At 38.0% G+C, this 18,618-nt stretch overlaps 1 protein-coding gene across 1 annotated transcript in view; it reads left to right on the plus strand.

Moving 5' to 3' along the window:
• The window catches only part of mpp3a (MAGUK p55 scaffold protein 3a), a 39,297-nt gene that overhangs the window by 8,870 nt on the left and 11,809 nt on the right, over positions 1–18,618 (plus strand). The window contains exons 2-13 of the mRNA XM_017484836.3: positions 730–788; positions 1,196–1,314; positions 2,244–2,321; positions 4,325–4,405; positions 5,769–5,906; positions 6,910–6,991; positions 7,711–7,796; positions 8,771–8,845; positions 8,921–9,117; positions 9,223–9,287; positions 10,331–10,351; positions 12,291–12,332. Of these exons, the coding sequence (XP_017340325.1) occupies positions 752–788; positions 1,196–1,314; positions 2,244–2,321; positions 4,325–4,405; positions 5,769–5,906; positions 6,910–6,991; positions 7,711–7,796; positions 8,771–8,845; positions 8,921–9,117; positions 9,223–9,287; positions 10,331–10,351; positions 12,291–12,332 (1,021 nt within the window). The 5' untranslated portion in view covers positions 730–751. The remainder of the gene's footprint in view (positions 1–729; positions 789–1,195; positions 1,315–2,243; positions 2,322–4,324; positions 4,406–5,768; positions 5,907–6,909; positions 6,992–7,710; positions 7,797–8,770; positions 8,846–8,920; positions 9,118–9,222; positions 9,288–10,330; positions 10,352–12,290; positions 12,333–18,618) is intronic.

Genomic DNA, 18,618 nt, shown 5'->3' on the forward strand with positions numbered 1-18,618 from the left:
AAAACTAAAATAAAAGGAAATACTGGAAACACACTGAAAAGAATTGTGTTTTAGCAAGTGAAAATATCTTGAATATGAGCAAATTTATCTAGTATTTGTTAGTATGAGAGATTATTATAAATGATATCTAAAGTTATTTGTCCTTTTTTTTTTATTTTATAGATGCTTTTACTAACGCCTGCTTTAAAATATCTTATTCTAGTGGCAGATTTAGCTTCCCTCTAGAACCAAATGCTTATAATAAGAAAGAAATCATTCTATAGGCAAAAATTATTATAAGGGAAATGGCAATAGAACGAGTGTTTAAACACATTTGTAGAAATAGGTTTAATAATGATATATTTGCTTTTATTGTAATCTTATAATAAGAATATTAGATCAGTTTATATTCAGAATATATTCTACATATTTTCATTTGCTAAGATGTCATTTTTCTCAGTGCATGCTCGGCTGATTGATTATCTTTGGTGAAAGGGACCAGTTGTGTATTTCTATTTTGGTTGATAATATGGCTGGTATTTCTGAGGTGTGTGTGTGTGTGTGTGTGTGTGTGTGTGTGTGTGTGTGTGTGTGAGAGAGAGAGATGACCTGCAACTTTTCTTGTATTGGCCTAGGCTCCATCACAACGCCGAATTGGTTGCATGGTTATAGACAATGAAATAAATGAATCTTCATTATAAAACATCATTGTATTTTTTTTTTCCCTCGCTTTCTCTTTTTCTACTTCAGGCTACTTTCTCAGAGTTGATCCATGATAGAAGCCATGCCGGTCCTCTCAGCAGGTGCAGGTACAACAACGACAACAACAACACAACACATTTTAGCATGATCCAATTCATCAATATAAAACCCCGGGCAGTGCACAGGAAACAGTTACTGCTGCACATGTGACATGTCAGATCAGTGGTTCTCAAATTGTTTGCAGCCAGGAAGTCATTTAACTGTCAAATAAATTTGCTCTTATTCGAATGAATTCAAAAGCCATTATTTAAACCTGTACTATTATACAGTATTCTGTTTATTGGAGCTGCAGTATGTTTTACTCCTGACGTTATTTACAGTTTGACTTGTTCTTGAGTTATTGAGGTTTGGATTAAAATCCATTCAGTTCAAATGAGCAATCAAACAGGATTCCGATAAAAACTCAATACATTTCGTAATGGTGGGTTGTGATTTCCACATGTCCCATGTTCAGGGCTGCACGAGACGCTGGCCCTGCTCACCTCTCAGCTGCGTCCTGATGCCAATCACAAAGCGGACATGGTCTTCCTCAGAGACGTTTTCAGTGAGAGGAGCCTGACTTACCTCATGAAGGTGTGTGTGTTAATTATTGTGAGCAAATTTATAAAACACCAGTTTCTGCTGCTACAATGTTATTAAAGATGTTAAAGTGTTACATCATGTGCATGGTGGCTTAGTGGTTAGCACGTTTGTTTTACAGCTCTGTGGTCGGGGGTTCGATTCCCAGTTCCGCCTTGTGTGAGTGGAGTTTGCAAGGTCTCCCCGTGCTTCGGGGGTTTTCTCCGGGTACTCCGGTTTCCTCCTCACTCCAAAAACGTGTTGTAGGCTGATTGGCGTTTCCATATTGTCTGTAGTGTGTGAATGGATTCGTCACTGTGTGTGTGTGTGTGTGTGTGTGTGTGTGTGTGGTTGGCACCCCATCCCTGCCTCGTGAACCGAGTCTCCTGGGATAGGCTCCAGGCTCCCCGTGACCAAGCAGTATGGAACATGGATGGATTAAAACTGTAATGTGATGTACAGCGCTGTGAACAAGCATTTGGGGCAAACATTTCACACCTCTCCACAATGACACTGGTACAAAGATCAAACGGACAGCACAACTAAAGCTTTATTGATAGTAAAACACTGTACGCAAAATTTCTGGAACTATTTAGTATGATTTATACGCACAAAAACAGAAGAAATCAAATACTTTTTCACACCGCTGTATGGTTTTACTCCTTCGGCTTGTGTGTACGGGTGTGAGGGTCCTGATGCTATGTCAAGTCCAGTGGCTTATACAGCTGGTAAAGTACACAGCTCCTCTAGGACCATGGTGCTACATAAAACAACACTACATGAGACTACACAGAACTAAATAAGACGACATAAAGTGCACGTGTGTAAACGTGTGCAAACGGCGCCAGACAAAATGATATTACAATGTACAATGTTTACGGTTTTATTAGTCCGATATTTACTCCTGACTTGTCTCTATTTCTGATGTGTGTGTGACACCACAGATCCACGAGAAGCTGCGTCAGTATGAAAGGCAGAGCCCCATACCGGTGCTCCACAGCGCCTCCTCTCTCGCCGAAGACGTAAGAACCCAACACACACACACACACACACACACATACACACACACACAGTTCCTCCTTCACCCCAGCAGCACTGAGTGTATGGATTAGATTTACAGCACTTTAGACTTGAAAACTTTTCACTGTAATTCAGTCTGAGATCAGTCACTCATCTGTAATGGGTATAACAGGATATAACTGGATGTGTCTGCAGACAATGTGCTTTTTTAGTCCATATACAGGGAAGTCTTCAAGTGTTAGGAAGGAAGTCATTGGATTTCATTTACGTGCATCATATTTCACATATTGTGTTAGCCAGCTAGCTAACATGAGAGAATTGTTCTGAGAGACTTTTTAAACCATATTTATGAATGTTTATAACCTTTTTTTTTTTTTTTTTTTTTTAAAATTTGCTAGCTAGCTCATAAGAGAAAACCTGACAGGATTTCTGAGATGATTTTCTTTTCTTTTCTTTTTTTTTTTTTTTTTAATTGATAATCGTACATATTTATTAATATAAGTGCCAGTACTAGCTAACATTCATGAATGAATTGATTTATTTTTGTTAGCCAGATACAGAATTTCAAATGATGTTGATTTCAAAGTCAAATTCATGAATGTTCATAAATGTCCCTGTTTTTGCTAGCCAGCTAACTTGAATAAACCTGACAGGATATTCGAGTGCATATTTCTGTATATATTACTGATGAACCTATCTATCTAGCTCAGGAAAGCTAACCTAGTTGGATCTCTGAGAGAACTTTAAGTTCTAGTCATGAGTTTTCATTAAATTTGACTCGGATTTGTAGAGTTCACAGCTAACACTAGCAAGCTAACTAAAAATAGAAATATCACTGCTAAAGTTAGGTAGCTAAGGGATGCTCTCCTGGCTGAAAGGCATATTAATGAATGTTACTGTAATACAGCTCACTGCTTTCGCTAGTCAGCTAACATGAGGAAAAGTATGACAGTGGATTTTTAATTCATATTCATAAATGTGTATCAATCATTCAGTTAACACTAGCTAGCTAAGGAAAACTCACGTCACTGGATTTCTGAGAGAAGTCGTGTTCATAAATGCAAAGATTGTACTGGTAACACTAGCAAGCTAGCTAACCTGAGCGTGCAGGATTTGACAGGATTTTTCCATACTAAAATCAACATTTCACAATTGATGCTAATTGGCTATCATTATGCTGCTATCTAGGTAACTAACATTAGCTAACCTAAAAGGATTATTTGTGCTTGAAAATGTAAGTACAAACTTAAAGTTATGGCATCTAGTCACCTTTATGCTCTTATACACTCATTGTTGCCTACAAAAGTGTGTGTTTGTGTTCTTTTTTAAGTATTACTGAGTTGCTTCACTTGTTTAGGGTACTATTGCTAATGTTTACTAAGGAAATCGTCTAGCTAAGTTAGTTGGCTCTATGGTTACTCTTCTAACTTTTTTTAAGGAACAAATAAGAATATTAACACATGTATTGTATTGATAATTCTAGAAAAGGTTTTCGTTATAAATCTTACCAAGAAAGCTATCTAGCTAACGAGAGATTTGTAACTCATACGCCTAAGTGTTTATAACTGACATCGCTAGCTGAGAAACGCTAACCTGGTTGGATTTCTGAGCAAATATTCGTTATATTCATGAAATGTTCATACTTTTCATGTTCACTAGCACGGTTGTCACTAGATAGCTAACATGAGATGGAGCAGACTTTTATTTCTGAACTTTTCATTCTTAGCTAGCTATCTAGCTGACCTGGGCAGATTAAGCAATAATTGTAAATTCATGAATTTATGAATATTTTTCTAGCCAGCCAGCCAGAATTACTGAAAGAATTTTCACATCATGTCAAGTTCATGTTCATGAATGTTCATAGACTTTACTGCTTTGGCTAGTGATCTATAACAGGAGAAAACATGACAGGATTTCTGAGTTGATTTTGTATGGAAAGGGATTTAGTTAAAATAGATTTTGATAAGATAGATAATATCTAATTTCCTCCTTTTTTGCTTCTCAGGTTGCTGAGGAACTGCAGAGTGGCCCCATGAGTGTCGAGGAGAAAGAGCTGCTCCACTTGCTGATGTCACCTCACTTACGGGTATACACACATCTTCTAGTCTTCACATTAAATCTAAAACACAGCCACGGTGCGTATCTGCTGTGGTGCGTAGCTGCAATAGTGTGTAGCTGCAATAGTGTGTAGCTGCAATAGTGTGTAGCTGCATTTGCGTAGCTGCAATAGCATGTAGCTGCAATAGTGTGTAGCTGCAGTAGTGTGTAGCTGCAATAGCGTGTAGCTGCAATAACGTGTAGCTGCAGTAGTGTGTAGCTGCAATAGTGCATATCTGTAATAGCGTGTAGCTGCAGTTGCGTAGCTGCAATAGTGTGTAGCTGCAGTAGTGCGTAGCTGCAAGAGTGTGTAGCTGCAATAGTGTGTAGCTGCAGTTGCGTAGCTGCAATAGCATGTAGCTGCAATAGTGTGTAGCTGCAGTAGTGCATAGCTGCAATAGTGTATAGCTACAATAGTGCGTAGCTGCAATAGTGTGGAGTTGCAATAGTGCATAGCTGCAGTAGTGCGTAGCTGCAATAGTGTGTAGCTGCAGTTGCGTAGCTGCATAGCGTTAGCTGCAGTTGCGTAGCTTCAATAGCATGTAGCTGCAATAATGTGTAGCTGCAGTAGTGCATAGCTGCAATAGTGTGTAACTGCAATAGTGCATAGCTGCAATAGTGTGTAGCTGCAATAGTGTGTAGCTGCAGTAATGTCTAGCTGCAATAGTGCATAGCTGCAATAGTGTGTAGCTGCAATAGTGCATAGCTGCAATAGTGCGTAGCTGCAATAGTGTGTAGCTGCAATAGTGCGTAGCTGCAATAGTGTGTAGCTGCAATAGTGCGTAGCTGCAATAGTGTGTAGCTGCAATAGTGCATAGCTGCAATAGTGCGTAGCTGCAATAGTGCGTAGCTGCAATAGCATGTAGCTGCAATTGTGTAGCTGCAATAGTGCGTAGCTGCAATAGTGCGTAGCTGCAATAGCATGTAGCTGCAATTGTGTAGCTGCAATAGTGCATAGCTGCAATAGTGTGTAGCTGCAATAGTGCATAGCTGCAATAGCATGTAGCTGCAATTGTGTAGCTGCAGTAGTGCATAGCTGCAATAGCGTGTAGCTGCAATAGTGTGTAGCTGCAGTTGTGTAGCTGCAGTAGTGCGTAGCTGCAAAAGTGTGTAGCTACAGTTGTGTAGCTGCAGTTGTGAAGCTGCAGTAATCAGGGCCGGGTGACGGGCATTTGAGTGTAAGCGAAAAACTGATGTGTAAGTGAGTAAGTGATACTGTCCTTATTGGACTTACTTAACTGTTTAACATGATCACTGTGTCAGGATGCAGACTCTGTAAAAAAAAAAAGAAAGAAGAAAAGAAAGAAAAAAAAAAGGCAGCAACTCAATAACAGTTTCTAATCTCTCTCAAGGCGCTACTGTCCGTTCACGACACAGTTGCGCAGAAGAACTTTGACCCAGTGCTACCTCCACTTCCTGATGACTTCAACGACGAGTTGGAGGAAGAGTCGGTCAAGATCGTACGCCTGGTCAAGAACAAAGAGCCGCTGGTGAGAAAAGGAAAGACGAGTGATGAAAAAGAGAGAAAAGAGATCCTGAGAATATTTATTATGATTATTATGATTATTATTTATTTATTTATTTATTAAAATGATTATTATTTATGCTGTACAGGAATTATACAGGCAGCACGACTTTATTCATCTCAAGTGTGTCGGCATTTTAAAGGTTCAGCAAGACTAAGCGTCAAGGTTCTTCTGTAATGTGCTGCTAGGCTTCTGCAGGGTTGATTGCTTTTATTTATTTATTTATTTATTTTTATTGTGTGTCATGCTCTCTCTCTCTCTCTCTCATATATATATATATATATATATATATATATATATATATATATATATATATATATATAGAGAGAGAGAGAGAGAGAGAGAGAGAGCATACAACTATGTAATGATATATAAACTATTGGAGTTTCATTAATACAAATGAAACTTGGGATGGGACGGGAGCTCCTTTCATATAATCGGTCATATCATTTTAATAATTTTAAATAGTGAGCATCGTTCATCATTGAATTAAAAACCAAACCTTACTCAATGTATTTCAATCATCAGTATGTTCCAGATAGCATTAATACATTGAATATTGTACATACATATCAGTGGCTCGGAAAGTGTGGGGTCCATGAAGCATAACCTTACCAAAGCCGTATATAATTATTCAGTTCTTATAGTTAAGTCCAAAACATGTTGCCTGTACCTAATGTCAGTGGAAAGTCCAGGAATTTAATAAATAAATAAATAAATAAATAAAAGCTATACAGCTATAGTAAATAGCCAATAATATTAATGTACACATGATAAGTTAATGAGCCTAGAATTTATATAATCGGATGCTCATGAAATAAATCTGTATTGAGACGGTGTATGAAATTTAAACGTATCTGCAAAACGTTTGAGACCCTGTGTAATTAATCAATAGTATTTCTAATCTATTCTTCTCATCTGTGTGTGTGTGTGTGTGTGTGGGTGTGGGTGTTGGTCGTCCTCTCAGGGGGCCACCATTCGACGTGATGAGTCCACAGGAGCCGTCATTGTAGCGCGCATTATGAAAGGTGGAGCTGCAGACAGGAGTGGTGAGTGACACTTCAATCAAAAAGCTATGCTAATTCAGCTTATGCATTTTACAGCAGTTTCTTGGATTTCTGGTTCTTCTGACTGATTTGAAATTGCCCCAAGGCTTTCTCGTGTTTGTAGAATGTAGAGTGTTGTGATGGTCGATGGGGTTTTTTTTTTTTGTGGTTATTTCCTCTTTGATTGTTTTACCATTGTATTAAAGTCCCTTTTTATTTATTTATTTATTTATTTATTTATTTAGATTTAAACACTATAAGATTTGAGACACTAATACTGAAATCCCAATTCTTAGATACAGTGTGACAGATGTGAGCTACAGTAGTTTACTAGTAAAGTGTAGTAGTTATACGCTAGTTGACTAGCTGGCTAGCGTTGTGTCTTCAGCACACAAGTCGGTAGATGTAAGTCCATAACTTCCAAACTTAAACATTTTAATTTGTAAAAAACGCATCCTTAGGCTCAGACAGAAGTTCACACGTACATAATCTCACACTATGCCGTAGCTAAAAGCATAACGTAGTGGGGTTGGTTGGGGGTTTGGATAGCAGTAGGACTATGAGTTTGTTTCCTATTTGCATACTCATGAATACTCGTAGAGTTTTGCTTTCTTCATAAGGTCTGGATAAGTATTCAACACAAACATGCATTCGTTATATATTATATAGGCTTTAATGAATGTTATTAATGACTGATGATCCTATTTCTTATGTTTGTGCAGGTCTGGTGCATGTAGGTGATGAACTTAGAGAAGTGAACGGCATCTCCGTGATGCACAAGAGGCCAGACGAGATCAGCCAACTATTAGTATGACACACATCATCATCATCATCATCATCGTCATGATATACCTTCATTCATTGTAGGGATGCGAATAAAACAAATATTTCTATTCCATATAATGCCTAGAGGCTATTATTGCTCTGATTAGCATATGTTTCGTCAAAGATTTCATCAATAAATGTGGCCAAGAAACACCTACTTTCACAGATAGAGACAATTTGAATGACAAGGCAGATGATCAATCATAGCACTTTTCCTGACAAATCCAAAACATGAGACCATAGCGAGGACAAGAAACAGGCCAAGGGTCAGGCGATCGGCAAACAGGCATAAACTGGGCAAGGCGAGAATCAAGAACGAGAAACAAGAACAAAGAACACGAATCAAAACGAGGTACAGGGTACAAACGCTTGGTACGGTGATAACACTCAATACTACGCAAAGAGTGAATGCCTGGAAAGTCCTTTTAAATTGTGGTGGGATTGTGTGTGAGATTGGATGCAGGTGTGCGTGATTAGAATGAATGAGTGTTCTGGGAATTGTAGTCCATGGCGGCCATGTTTGTAGGCCGCAGTGCAGGATGGGAAACGTAGTCACTGGCTTGCCGCGATATGACACACGTCGTGTGTGCCAAAGCCCTCTATGATTCGCGAGTAGAGCTAAAAGGTCTCGTTTACGAACGAACATCACCGCGAAAAGCCGTGCAAAACCAGTTCAGGTAGTTTTCCTCAAAAAAGCTCAAAAAACTCCGCAAGATTAAAAATAAATAAATAAATAAAAGGCAAAATCAAGCATTTTCGGCCGCAACAATCACAAGAAACCCTGCGGAATCCTGTACGGGCTGATCGATTTAGGAAGCAGTTCAAAACGAATCAGAAAACATCAACACATCGGACGCTAAAAGACAAAATTATTATTTTTTTTTTGCATTTTATTCTTGAATCCCGGCACGGTGTAAGTGTGCAGCTGAATTTTCCGTACTTCTGTCTTTCTCTCAGTCTCAGTCGCAAGGCTCCATTACATTAAAGATCATCCCTGCCATTAAAGAAGAGGACAGGCTGAAAGAGAGCAAGGTGGGTAACACTGATTACGCTCCTCCGTGACATAATGCTTAAAGATGTCGCAGAATTTGAACTCTTTTTCTGTAGGTCTTCATGCGGGCGCTGTTCGACTATGTTCCTTTAGAGGACAAGGCCACGCCCTGTCAGGAGGCAGGGCTACCGTTTAAGCGCGGCGACATCCTGCAGGTTGTGAGCCAGGATGACGCCACCTGGTGGCAGGCAAAGAAAGTCGGGGACAGCAACCTGCGCGCCGGACTCATCCCGTCCAAACAGTTCCAGGAGAGGTGCGAGACTCATTTATTCGGGGTCACAAAAGTTATGCAAATAAGATATTTGAGGTTATTAAATAAATTCGGTGTCACTGTTAAATTACTCCTCTTTGCTCTTAGGCGGTTGGCCTACAGACACAAAATGGGCACTTTACCGAATTCCAAATCACCCAAACAAACTGCATGTGAGTACTGCCTTTATTTCTTCCCTTTCACACACAGCAATAATTTACACGCATGAGAGACGGCAGCTAATATCGATTATTGACATCAGAGTTCTACGTGTAATAGATGCCAAAACTAGTTCCATGAAAATAAATCAACATACGGTTATTTCTGCCTCAGTGATTCAGCTGTTAAGTTCCTTTTTATGATCGTAGGCGTTGTAGGGCAAAAGTTTGTGCTCCCCATAGCTTTTAAATGAAACAAAAAGAAAGAAAGCAAATCTCTGTTTTACAAGTTATCTACAAAAAAAAAAAAAGAAGCAAGAATTCCTCGACGTTTCGAATGAAATGTGGTAATGTGGGTGAATCCTGCGACAAGAAAACAATCCACAATAGTGAAATCGATGTGTGAAAAGTGGTTTCCCCATGAAAGGGTCTCCAGACCTGATCTGAAGACGTCAACGTACACTATGGCGTCCGAGTTATAACAGAAATGTGAACAAGAATAGACAGAGAAGGTGGTCTATTTTTAATATGAATCTCTTGTATACAGTGCATACTGTACATTAATTGACCATCTTTATTACTTGTGCTAATGAAGGTTGAAATTTTTTTTTTTTTAAAAAGTCTGTATATCCAAACACCCTAAATGTCCTGTTACTATAAAGTATGAATGACATTTCTTAATCTTGTTTATTTTTTTCCTAAGGGTGTGCAAACTTTTGCACTTATCTGTTGCTGTTCACTTTATTTTGGATCTTACAGATACTCATATGTTTTGTGAGATATGAATACTTTAAATAATATTGATAACATAGACATTTGGACTGGGGGAGGAAACTGGAGTTTGAAGGCATAGAGCACGTGAGAACATGTAAACTCTGCACACACAGGGCCACGGTGGGAATAGAACCCCCAACCCTGGAGGTGTAAGGCGAATGTGCTCACCACTAAGCCGTTGAGCGCCCGATTGCTTATATGATTTATGACGCCCACCACACACAACAAACCAGCAGCACAAAATATGTAATAGATTTTTCTTTCCTTTACCACGGCTACGCTAGATGACCAGGGATGTGACAAAGGTAGGTACAAAGCTAGATACACACACACACAAACACACACACACACACACACACACACACACATTCAGCTCACGATCACAATGATTAGGAAATAATTAGTCCAGCTCTGCTCCTAGTCAAGACGTGATGCTCAGTCACACACACACACACACTGGCACCCTGCCACACGGACATGATTGCACTCTTCATATCTCACCAATTCCCATGATCCCCCTCTGTCATCCCCATCCGTTCTCTTCTCCTTTCCATATAATTAGGCTAGTCCTCTTTCTCTCCTCGTTTAAGCTTCATTAACTTTATTGGCATGACTGTATGAGAAAAAAAAGTCTTTCACATTGTACATTATAAACCTACATTTATACTAATATATAAATCTTTAGCGAAAAATAAGACTTAGTTACATTTATATAGTGCTTTTGTAGACACTCAAAATGCTTTTCAGAGTATTGGGGTGGGGGGGGGTGTGGTCTCCTCAACCACCACTGGTGTGTAGCATCCACCCGGATGATGCGACGGCAGCCATAGTGCACCAGAACGCCCACCACACACCAGCTATTAATGGAGCAGAGAGAGTTATGTAGCCAATTCAGAGATGGGGATTATTAGAGGACCATGATAGAGAAGGACCAATGGAGGAATTTCACAAGAAGGGGTACACCCCTACTCTTTTACCAGAAAGAAGGATTTTTAATGACCACAGAGAGTCAGGACCTCAGTTTAACGTCTCATCCGAGATACGGTGCCGTTTCTACAGTATAGTGTCTCTGTCACTATACTGGGGCATTAAAACCCACACAGACCACAGGGTGAGCGCCCCCTGCTGGCCTCACTAGTACCACTTCCAGCAGCCACCTTACTTTTCCCCAGGAGGTCTCCCATCCAGCTATTGGCTAGGCTCAACCCTGCTTAGCTCCAGTGGGAAACCAGGCAAGAACTGCAGGGAGATATGGCTCTGGCAATGACTTAATGAATATGCATATATTTTGGGATATTTATGTGTAAACAATGCAAAACACAAGGCAACGTATATGCAAATATATTCGATAAGCAGCCATAACATGATCTACTGCGCCTCAAAATGACTTCAGGAACGGCCCGTGCACGCGCAAATTAGTACGACCGAAAAGCAGGTATAAAATTTGAGGAAACTCGTTTCTGCCTAAATGATGCCATTTACTAGGCTTTCATAACAAGAAGACTGTTCGACATTATGCTTTAGGCTTTCAAAATGACCAGAAAGCATCTTCAAATGATTTGACATCAGAGTCGCAAAGTTTGTTATTGGAAAGTAGATCATCGCGGCATGTTCTCGCCTATGATGCGAGCAACATTTAAACAGAGGCGGTGAAAAGATTTTTATTATTACGTACCTCGTGAATAAAACATACCTTCTTTTTATATTCCATTCACACTGTATTATGCATGTGAGGCAAGTTTTAAGGCAAGTTTAACTCATTCCCTCTCTACTTTGCACATTAAATGTAATAAAACATGGCAGGATAAGGAACTAAAAGAATTGAAAGATACAGTAACAGTAATCCTATTTTATGTTAAAACAAACTACACAACCCTTTCTAATGTCATCTGATATAATCCTTTCATAAATCTGTGTATACAAAGTGTATGAATGTGCTGTGAAGGCTCAGTGTAGCTAATCCTACTCCATATTAACTCTACATCACGTCTATGTCTCTATTTGCCTGTACATTACATGTTGTATAAATATATACACCCTATATACAGATGTTTACTGCTATGTTTATGCTGCATATTTACTGCCTGCCTGCCTGTATGTGCATGTGCATGTGTGTGTGTGTGTGTATGCTTTCCATCCTGCTGCTCCAGAGCTTGCATCCATGCTGTTTCCTCCTCACTCCTTCCTGTCCTCCTGTCTTCTTCCTGAGCTCACTCCCTCTCTCCCTGCTTGCTCTCCCTACAGAGGACTGTGACTGTGAGGGCTATTTCAATGGACACTACATAGGTGAGAGCCTGCATGCCTTCCTCAGCTGCCTAGCACACACACACACACACACACACACGCTCACGAACCCTTGCTGATCGTCTCTTCAGAGTGTAGCAGCAGGTTGAAGCCTTCTGAAACGAGCAGCTGGAGAAACAGTGGATATTGGGGTGGAATAAACAATATGAGGTTGTTTCTGAGGACGAGGTGATTTTGATGAATAATTCAGCTCAGTTTTTGAGCCCACAGAAATACAGAGAAAGAGATACAGAGAGAGACAGAAAGCGTTGTCACTTTATGAATGTCTCTCATATTAGACCCTCATTACGTGCAGGGTGTTACGTGCAGGGTGTTACCTGCAGGGTGTGCTTGCTAATGTGAGGCTGACACACAGAGAGTGTGAGTCATGTTAGAGCTTTTAGAGCTTTGCCTTTCCCCCTCCAAAGTCAATTCAATTCAATTTGATTTGTATAGCGCTTTTAACAATGGACGTTGTCTCAAAGCAGCTTTACAGAAACGTATAAACACAGGAAACAGATTTTTAGTGTGTGAATTTATCCCTATTGAGCGAGCCGGTGGCGAGGGAAAAACTCCCTAAGATGATATGAGGAAGAAACCTTGAGAGGAACCCGACTCAGAAGGGAACCCGTCCTCATCTGGGTAACAACGGATAATATTAAGTCATAGTCAGTTTAAGGATAGAAAAAATAAATGATTCATAGACATGATTTCGTCCTGTTTCAGAAGATCCATCCGAAAATCATCATAAACCTTTTATTATACTGTTGATTTGATTATACTGTTGAATTCTCCATTCTGATTGGTCAGGAGGTGTTGAGTCATTTTCTATAACACCAGCACTGACGGTAGTCCCAGCTGCAAATCACAGGTTTATACCTTGTCCTGACACGTTATCGTTTCTATAGCGACGCAATGACTTTTAAAACAGAAAAACATTACGGAAAAAGGAAAAAAAAAACGTTCTGTAACGAGACGTAGATGGAAGGAGCCTCCAGTGTCAGCGCTTTGTAGCAGTTTTCCGCCATGAGAAAGTCTTCAGGACAGAGGAGCGTGTTTCGTGGTTTCTCAGTAACATGACGAGATGCGTTTTTAACGTCACGAAATGACGGTTTATACGGTACGGTAGCTGCTGTAATGTACCGTATGTAAATGAAAACAGGAACTAACTTGTTTCTCAAACAGGAAACCTACATAACTATAAACGGTGAAAAATGTACAATTTGTTGTTTGTTAATAAATGTAAAAAAAAAACAAAACACGAAAACAAATCCTTGAGAAATTGCTGTGGTATAAGAGGAATGAAATACTTTTGGGCATGCTGCTCTTTGATAATAATCCATTTCAGGATGGCAACAGTAACTCCACTTCACACCCCAAAGTGTTTTATTCCTTATATATATGCAGAACTCTGAAAAGTGCTTGCTTAGTGACACAAAAGTCCTTTAGTTTGGGTGAATAAAAGTAGAAGGTTTTGCAATTTGTTTTCCTAATGTAAATTTCCGTGCCTTCGAAACTAAAATCAAATATCAATTTTCTTTATAGTACTTGTTCTGATGGCCCCAGTTTAAATCATTTAAATGAATTTACAGCGTGTCACAAAATTCTCCAGCACCACGTCGGTCGTGTCTTCGTCACCGGATGTTCACGGACGTCCTACTTCGCGTTCGGGCCGCAACACTTCCAGTCTTTTTGAATTTGTTAATAAGTCCGGCGACAGTGTCGTGTGCGGTGTGCTCGATATGTTTCCTGTTAAAGTCCATCAGAACTTCGCGACAGCTTCCCGATCCAGCCATGAGAATGATTCCCATTTGTTCTTCTTTTGTCAAAGGCGTTCTTCGGTGGACTTTTGGGACCCTCTAGTAAACAATGCTTAACCCTTGTGCGTCAATTAAAAAAAGTTACACATAGGTCCATAGAGGACAAAAATGTCCATGTCCAAAAACTTTCATGAAAATTTTATATATTAATATTTTTCTCTACTTTCACTGACGTCAGATTTTTTATTTATTTATTTTTTTTTTTTTACCAGCATAAATTCTAATCATAATTACCAAACATTCATTCATTTTCAGAATTTTAACCCTTTAAACGCTGGTTTGTTTACATAATGCCACAGATGTTTTTGTTTTTATTTTTAATGGAAAAAAAGTAATTATTTTCCATATACTAAATGCTAAGCAGAATATATTTCTTTGATTATTACAGTCTTTGACATGTCGATGATTAACAACAACATTCATTTTGATGCATTCAAATTTTTTATGCAGTGTCAGATTTAAAACAAACAAACAAACAAACAAACAAACAAACAAACAAACAAACAAAAAACACCCTACCACTCAGGTCCATAAAGGACAAAAATGTCCATGTCAAAAAACTGTCATAGAAATATTATATATTAATATTTTTTTTCCACTTTCACGCCTTTCTTTACGTAATGCAAAAATCTTCAAAGCTCTGTAACCTTTGTCTTGTATACATGGGGACGGATTTGTGATTTCCGGTACAATCAGTGTCATTTCTTTCTTTCAAACTGTTCACACACATACATGAAAATTTCAGTACATACATACAGATCACAACTCTGATATCCATACAAACACACACACACACACACACACACACACACACACACACACACACACACACACACACACACACAATATTATAACTGCATCATTTATTCAGTTGCTCTGCAGTGCTGTGTAATACAGCAGAATCAGAAAAAAAGGTAAAGCATGGATTTTCCCCGTGGCAAAACCTGAGAAAATACTACACATTTCAGAAAACCTTTAAAAAAAATTCAAGGTTTTGAAACCTTGTCAAGAAAATAAAAGCCTATTAACACGGAATGCATGATTTTGTCCTTAAACGTCACAGGGATAAAATATTGCAGTTTGAATGGGTTTCAATGGGGACATTTTTTGTCTTAAGTGTTTTCTGAGTGTAACTATTCTGTGTAGCTAGTTTAAAATAGATCTATGAAAGCAAATGAGGTTGAAATATTAAAATAAAAAATAAAAAATTAAAAGACATACAAAATGGAAAAAAATAAAATAAAAAATAAACAAGACAGAAATGTCCATAAGGACGCACAAGGGTTTTATTTATTTATTTATTTATTTTTAAAAAAGCCCAGAAAGTAGTCATACTAGTAATAGATAAGTGTATAATGTAGGATAAAGAAATAAAAACAAATCAAGATGCATAAATTGAATGCATGAATTCATATAATACAGACGGGAACCCTTAATTGAAACTGAATCAGACTTTTTTGCGAGAAAGTTTCCCACCCCTAAACAATCCTTTTTAGTTTTTTTTTTTAAACATATAGTGGGAACGTATAGAGATTCAGACACAAACACACCTGGAAATGCGCGTATGGATGTTGAATTTACATCATTTACTCTCCCAAGGTCACCTTCACACCATATTTCCTCCTGTCTGGGTAATCACACTGCCAAATCCCATGCAATCAGCGCCCTCTACTGCTGAAAAGCAGAAGTGCGAGCTCAAGTCTATTTATTTAATCCTTTCATGCATAAATTATTTTAAACCAGCTTTCCTTTCACTCCCTGTTGTTGATCTAAAACCCAATTGAGGCTGCACTTGTGTCAGATTGAGGTATTAAGCTCTTTTCCCTCTCCTCTTATGAGTCCTTTCCTATCCTTTCTCCATCTTCCTGCCTCTCTATGCCTTGGCTCGTGACCGTTACCCTCTGACCTTTACCCTTTACTGCCCAAGCTGCTGGCCTGCAATCAGCCGCCTCGCACGACTGGCTGCTTCACTCACTGCTCTAAGTGTTCAAATGCTGATACACTCTGCCCTTTACAAATGACCTGAGGTCGGGGTTACAGAGAAACCTATAGAAAAGACTAGACAAGGTTATTTTTGGGTTAAATACAGGACAAAAAAACAAACAAACTCAGGTTAACCCTCATGCTCTGTTCATGATTTATCAAAAAATAGTAGCTTCTAAGTTTAGAACTATCCAGAAAATGAATCTATGATTGGATCATAATCAAATATAACATCGTTTTAATGCCCAATCAAACTAGGAACATCTCTACACCTACAACCCTTCTATAAATATGAATACACACTATATCTCCTGATATCTCAAACAGTTCGCTGGCTAGCTGACTGCTAATAAACTACTTGGATTTCTCACAGACAGACACGAGTGAGATTTTAGCGTCTCGATTTGTATTCTCATCTTCTCATCAATTTATATAACATCAAACAAACCTGTCAAACAAGTGTTCATGACTAACTTTAACTCAGTAGCTAGCTTAGCATAAGTTTTCCCTTGTCATGCCATTCTCTAATCATCTGTGTAACATGAAAGTCTTTTTTTGTTACTGTTTTAATTCTGAAATTATTATTAGTTTTTTTTTTTTGCTTTATAAATGCTTAGTAAGAATAATCAACAAGTTAATCATAAAATATTAATCCATATAATCAGGATCCAGGCATGCAAGTAGAGTTTTGCTTCAAGGGTTTTATAAAACTAAGGGTATTATAATCGGATATCTCTTACAACAAGTCATTTAAAATGTATGTTCACCGTACTTCATTTATTTAATCAACTATTTATATTAATCTACATAATCATGGGTAGATCATCCAAGAAGAGTTAGCTATTTTAAAATAAATTTAAAAAAAATATTAAAAAGTACCTTGAAAACTATTTTTATTAAGGTTTGAACCTTAATAAATGAATATTTTATTCATAGTTTGAACTTTATGGACCGTGGAACTGTTAAGAAATAATGAACCCTTGAGGGATTAATACTATATATTTAAACTACACTATATGATCAGGTTCCAAGCAAGAGGAATTGGTTATTTCAAAAATGAACTTTTACCATTAACATTAACTTAAACATTACTTAAAAAGCAAGTACTTTTGGTCATTTTTGTAAACAGTATTTTTAAATAAATACACTTATATAACCAACCATTTACAGTATATACAGTATCGAGATTAGATCATCCAAGAAGAGGTAGCTTTTTTAAATCATGTTTTTTTTTTTTTAGTTCAGGGGTAATTTACAGGATCATATATTAGTTATTAATTTTGTTTCATTTGATTGAACTGATTTAAGCATCCAACTATCCCTTCAGAAACCCTTTTTGTAAGAGTGTAAAGCAGACAAACAAACAAACAAAAACATGATCTGCATCTATGTAATCATAATCTAATTATCCAATCATTAATTTCCAGTTAAAATATCTGACGTATATTACATTCATCTCATAAACACTATTTCTGGGAATTTCTGGGCACAGTTCATATATAGTTACTGTATATAAATAGTTGGTTATCTCCCTAATGTGCATAGATGGAAGTGTATATAAGAGATGAATGGAACGGGACGGCAGCTAAAAGAAATGTTTTATTTATATTCTTATTTCATATGTGCACATTTCACTTTATTAAAAAAAAACAACAACAACAAAAAAATGTCTAACGTAATTATTTCAAATACTCTGAAACGCAGAGTCGTGTTCATAAAGTGTCTGGTTAAAAAGGAAAAAAAAAGAGGAAAACGTTTTATTGTATGTAGTACTGCATTTAAAAAAAATAATTTATATTTGAAAAAAGGTCATTTTGACTTGAACAGAACATCGGGGTTACTGCTGTAGATGTCGGTGTAGTTTGGGAAGCAGTGAACACTGATGTGAGAGAAGGAGAACTGACTCAGGGTTGGTAGTTGAGGGCAGAGAGTGTCCTGTGCGCAACTGTTTAGTGGTCTAATACGCGTTGTAGTCTCTTCTAAGTGTAAAGCGATGGCGCCCTCCTGTGGCCAGGTGTTTTCCTGGGACTTTTATACAGGTACTGTCCCTGTTCATTCCATTCAGGTGCCCTATTAACCCTTTACACCAACACACTCTTTTACTCTGTGCTAATTAACTGCAGGACTGTCAGCTTCCATTGAGACTTTGCTAAGCTATACGTGTATATAATGATCGAACATGGTTTCCGTAAATATAAGGAATGCCTAGAGTTCACGAAGGAAAAAAGACATTAAATGCCAATAAAGTGATTGAAAGTGAGAAAATGTACAGTTGTTCAAATGCACTCCAGTCTGATTATGTTAAAGGAAGTGACATAAAGACCACATTTGATACCTCAATTTACAACCCCAATTCCGAAAAAGTCGGGACGCTGTGTAAAATGTAAATAGAAACAGAATGCGATGATTTGCAAATTTCATAACCCCATATGTTATTCACAATAGAACATAAGGTAATTAAGAAAAGAATTAGGTAATTTTGAATT

Source organism: Ictalurus punctatus, chromosome 2 (assembly GCF_001660625.3).
Source record: "Ictalurus punctatus breed USDA103 chromosome 2, Coco_2.0, whole genome shotgun sequence".
Lineage (NCBI taxonomy): Eukaryota > Metazoa > Chordata > Actinopteri > Siluriformes > Ictaluridae > Ictalurus > Ictalurus punctatus.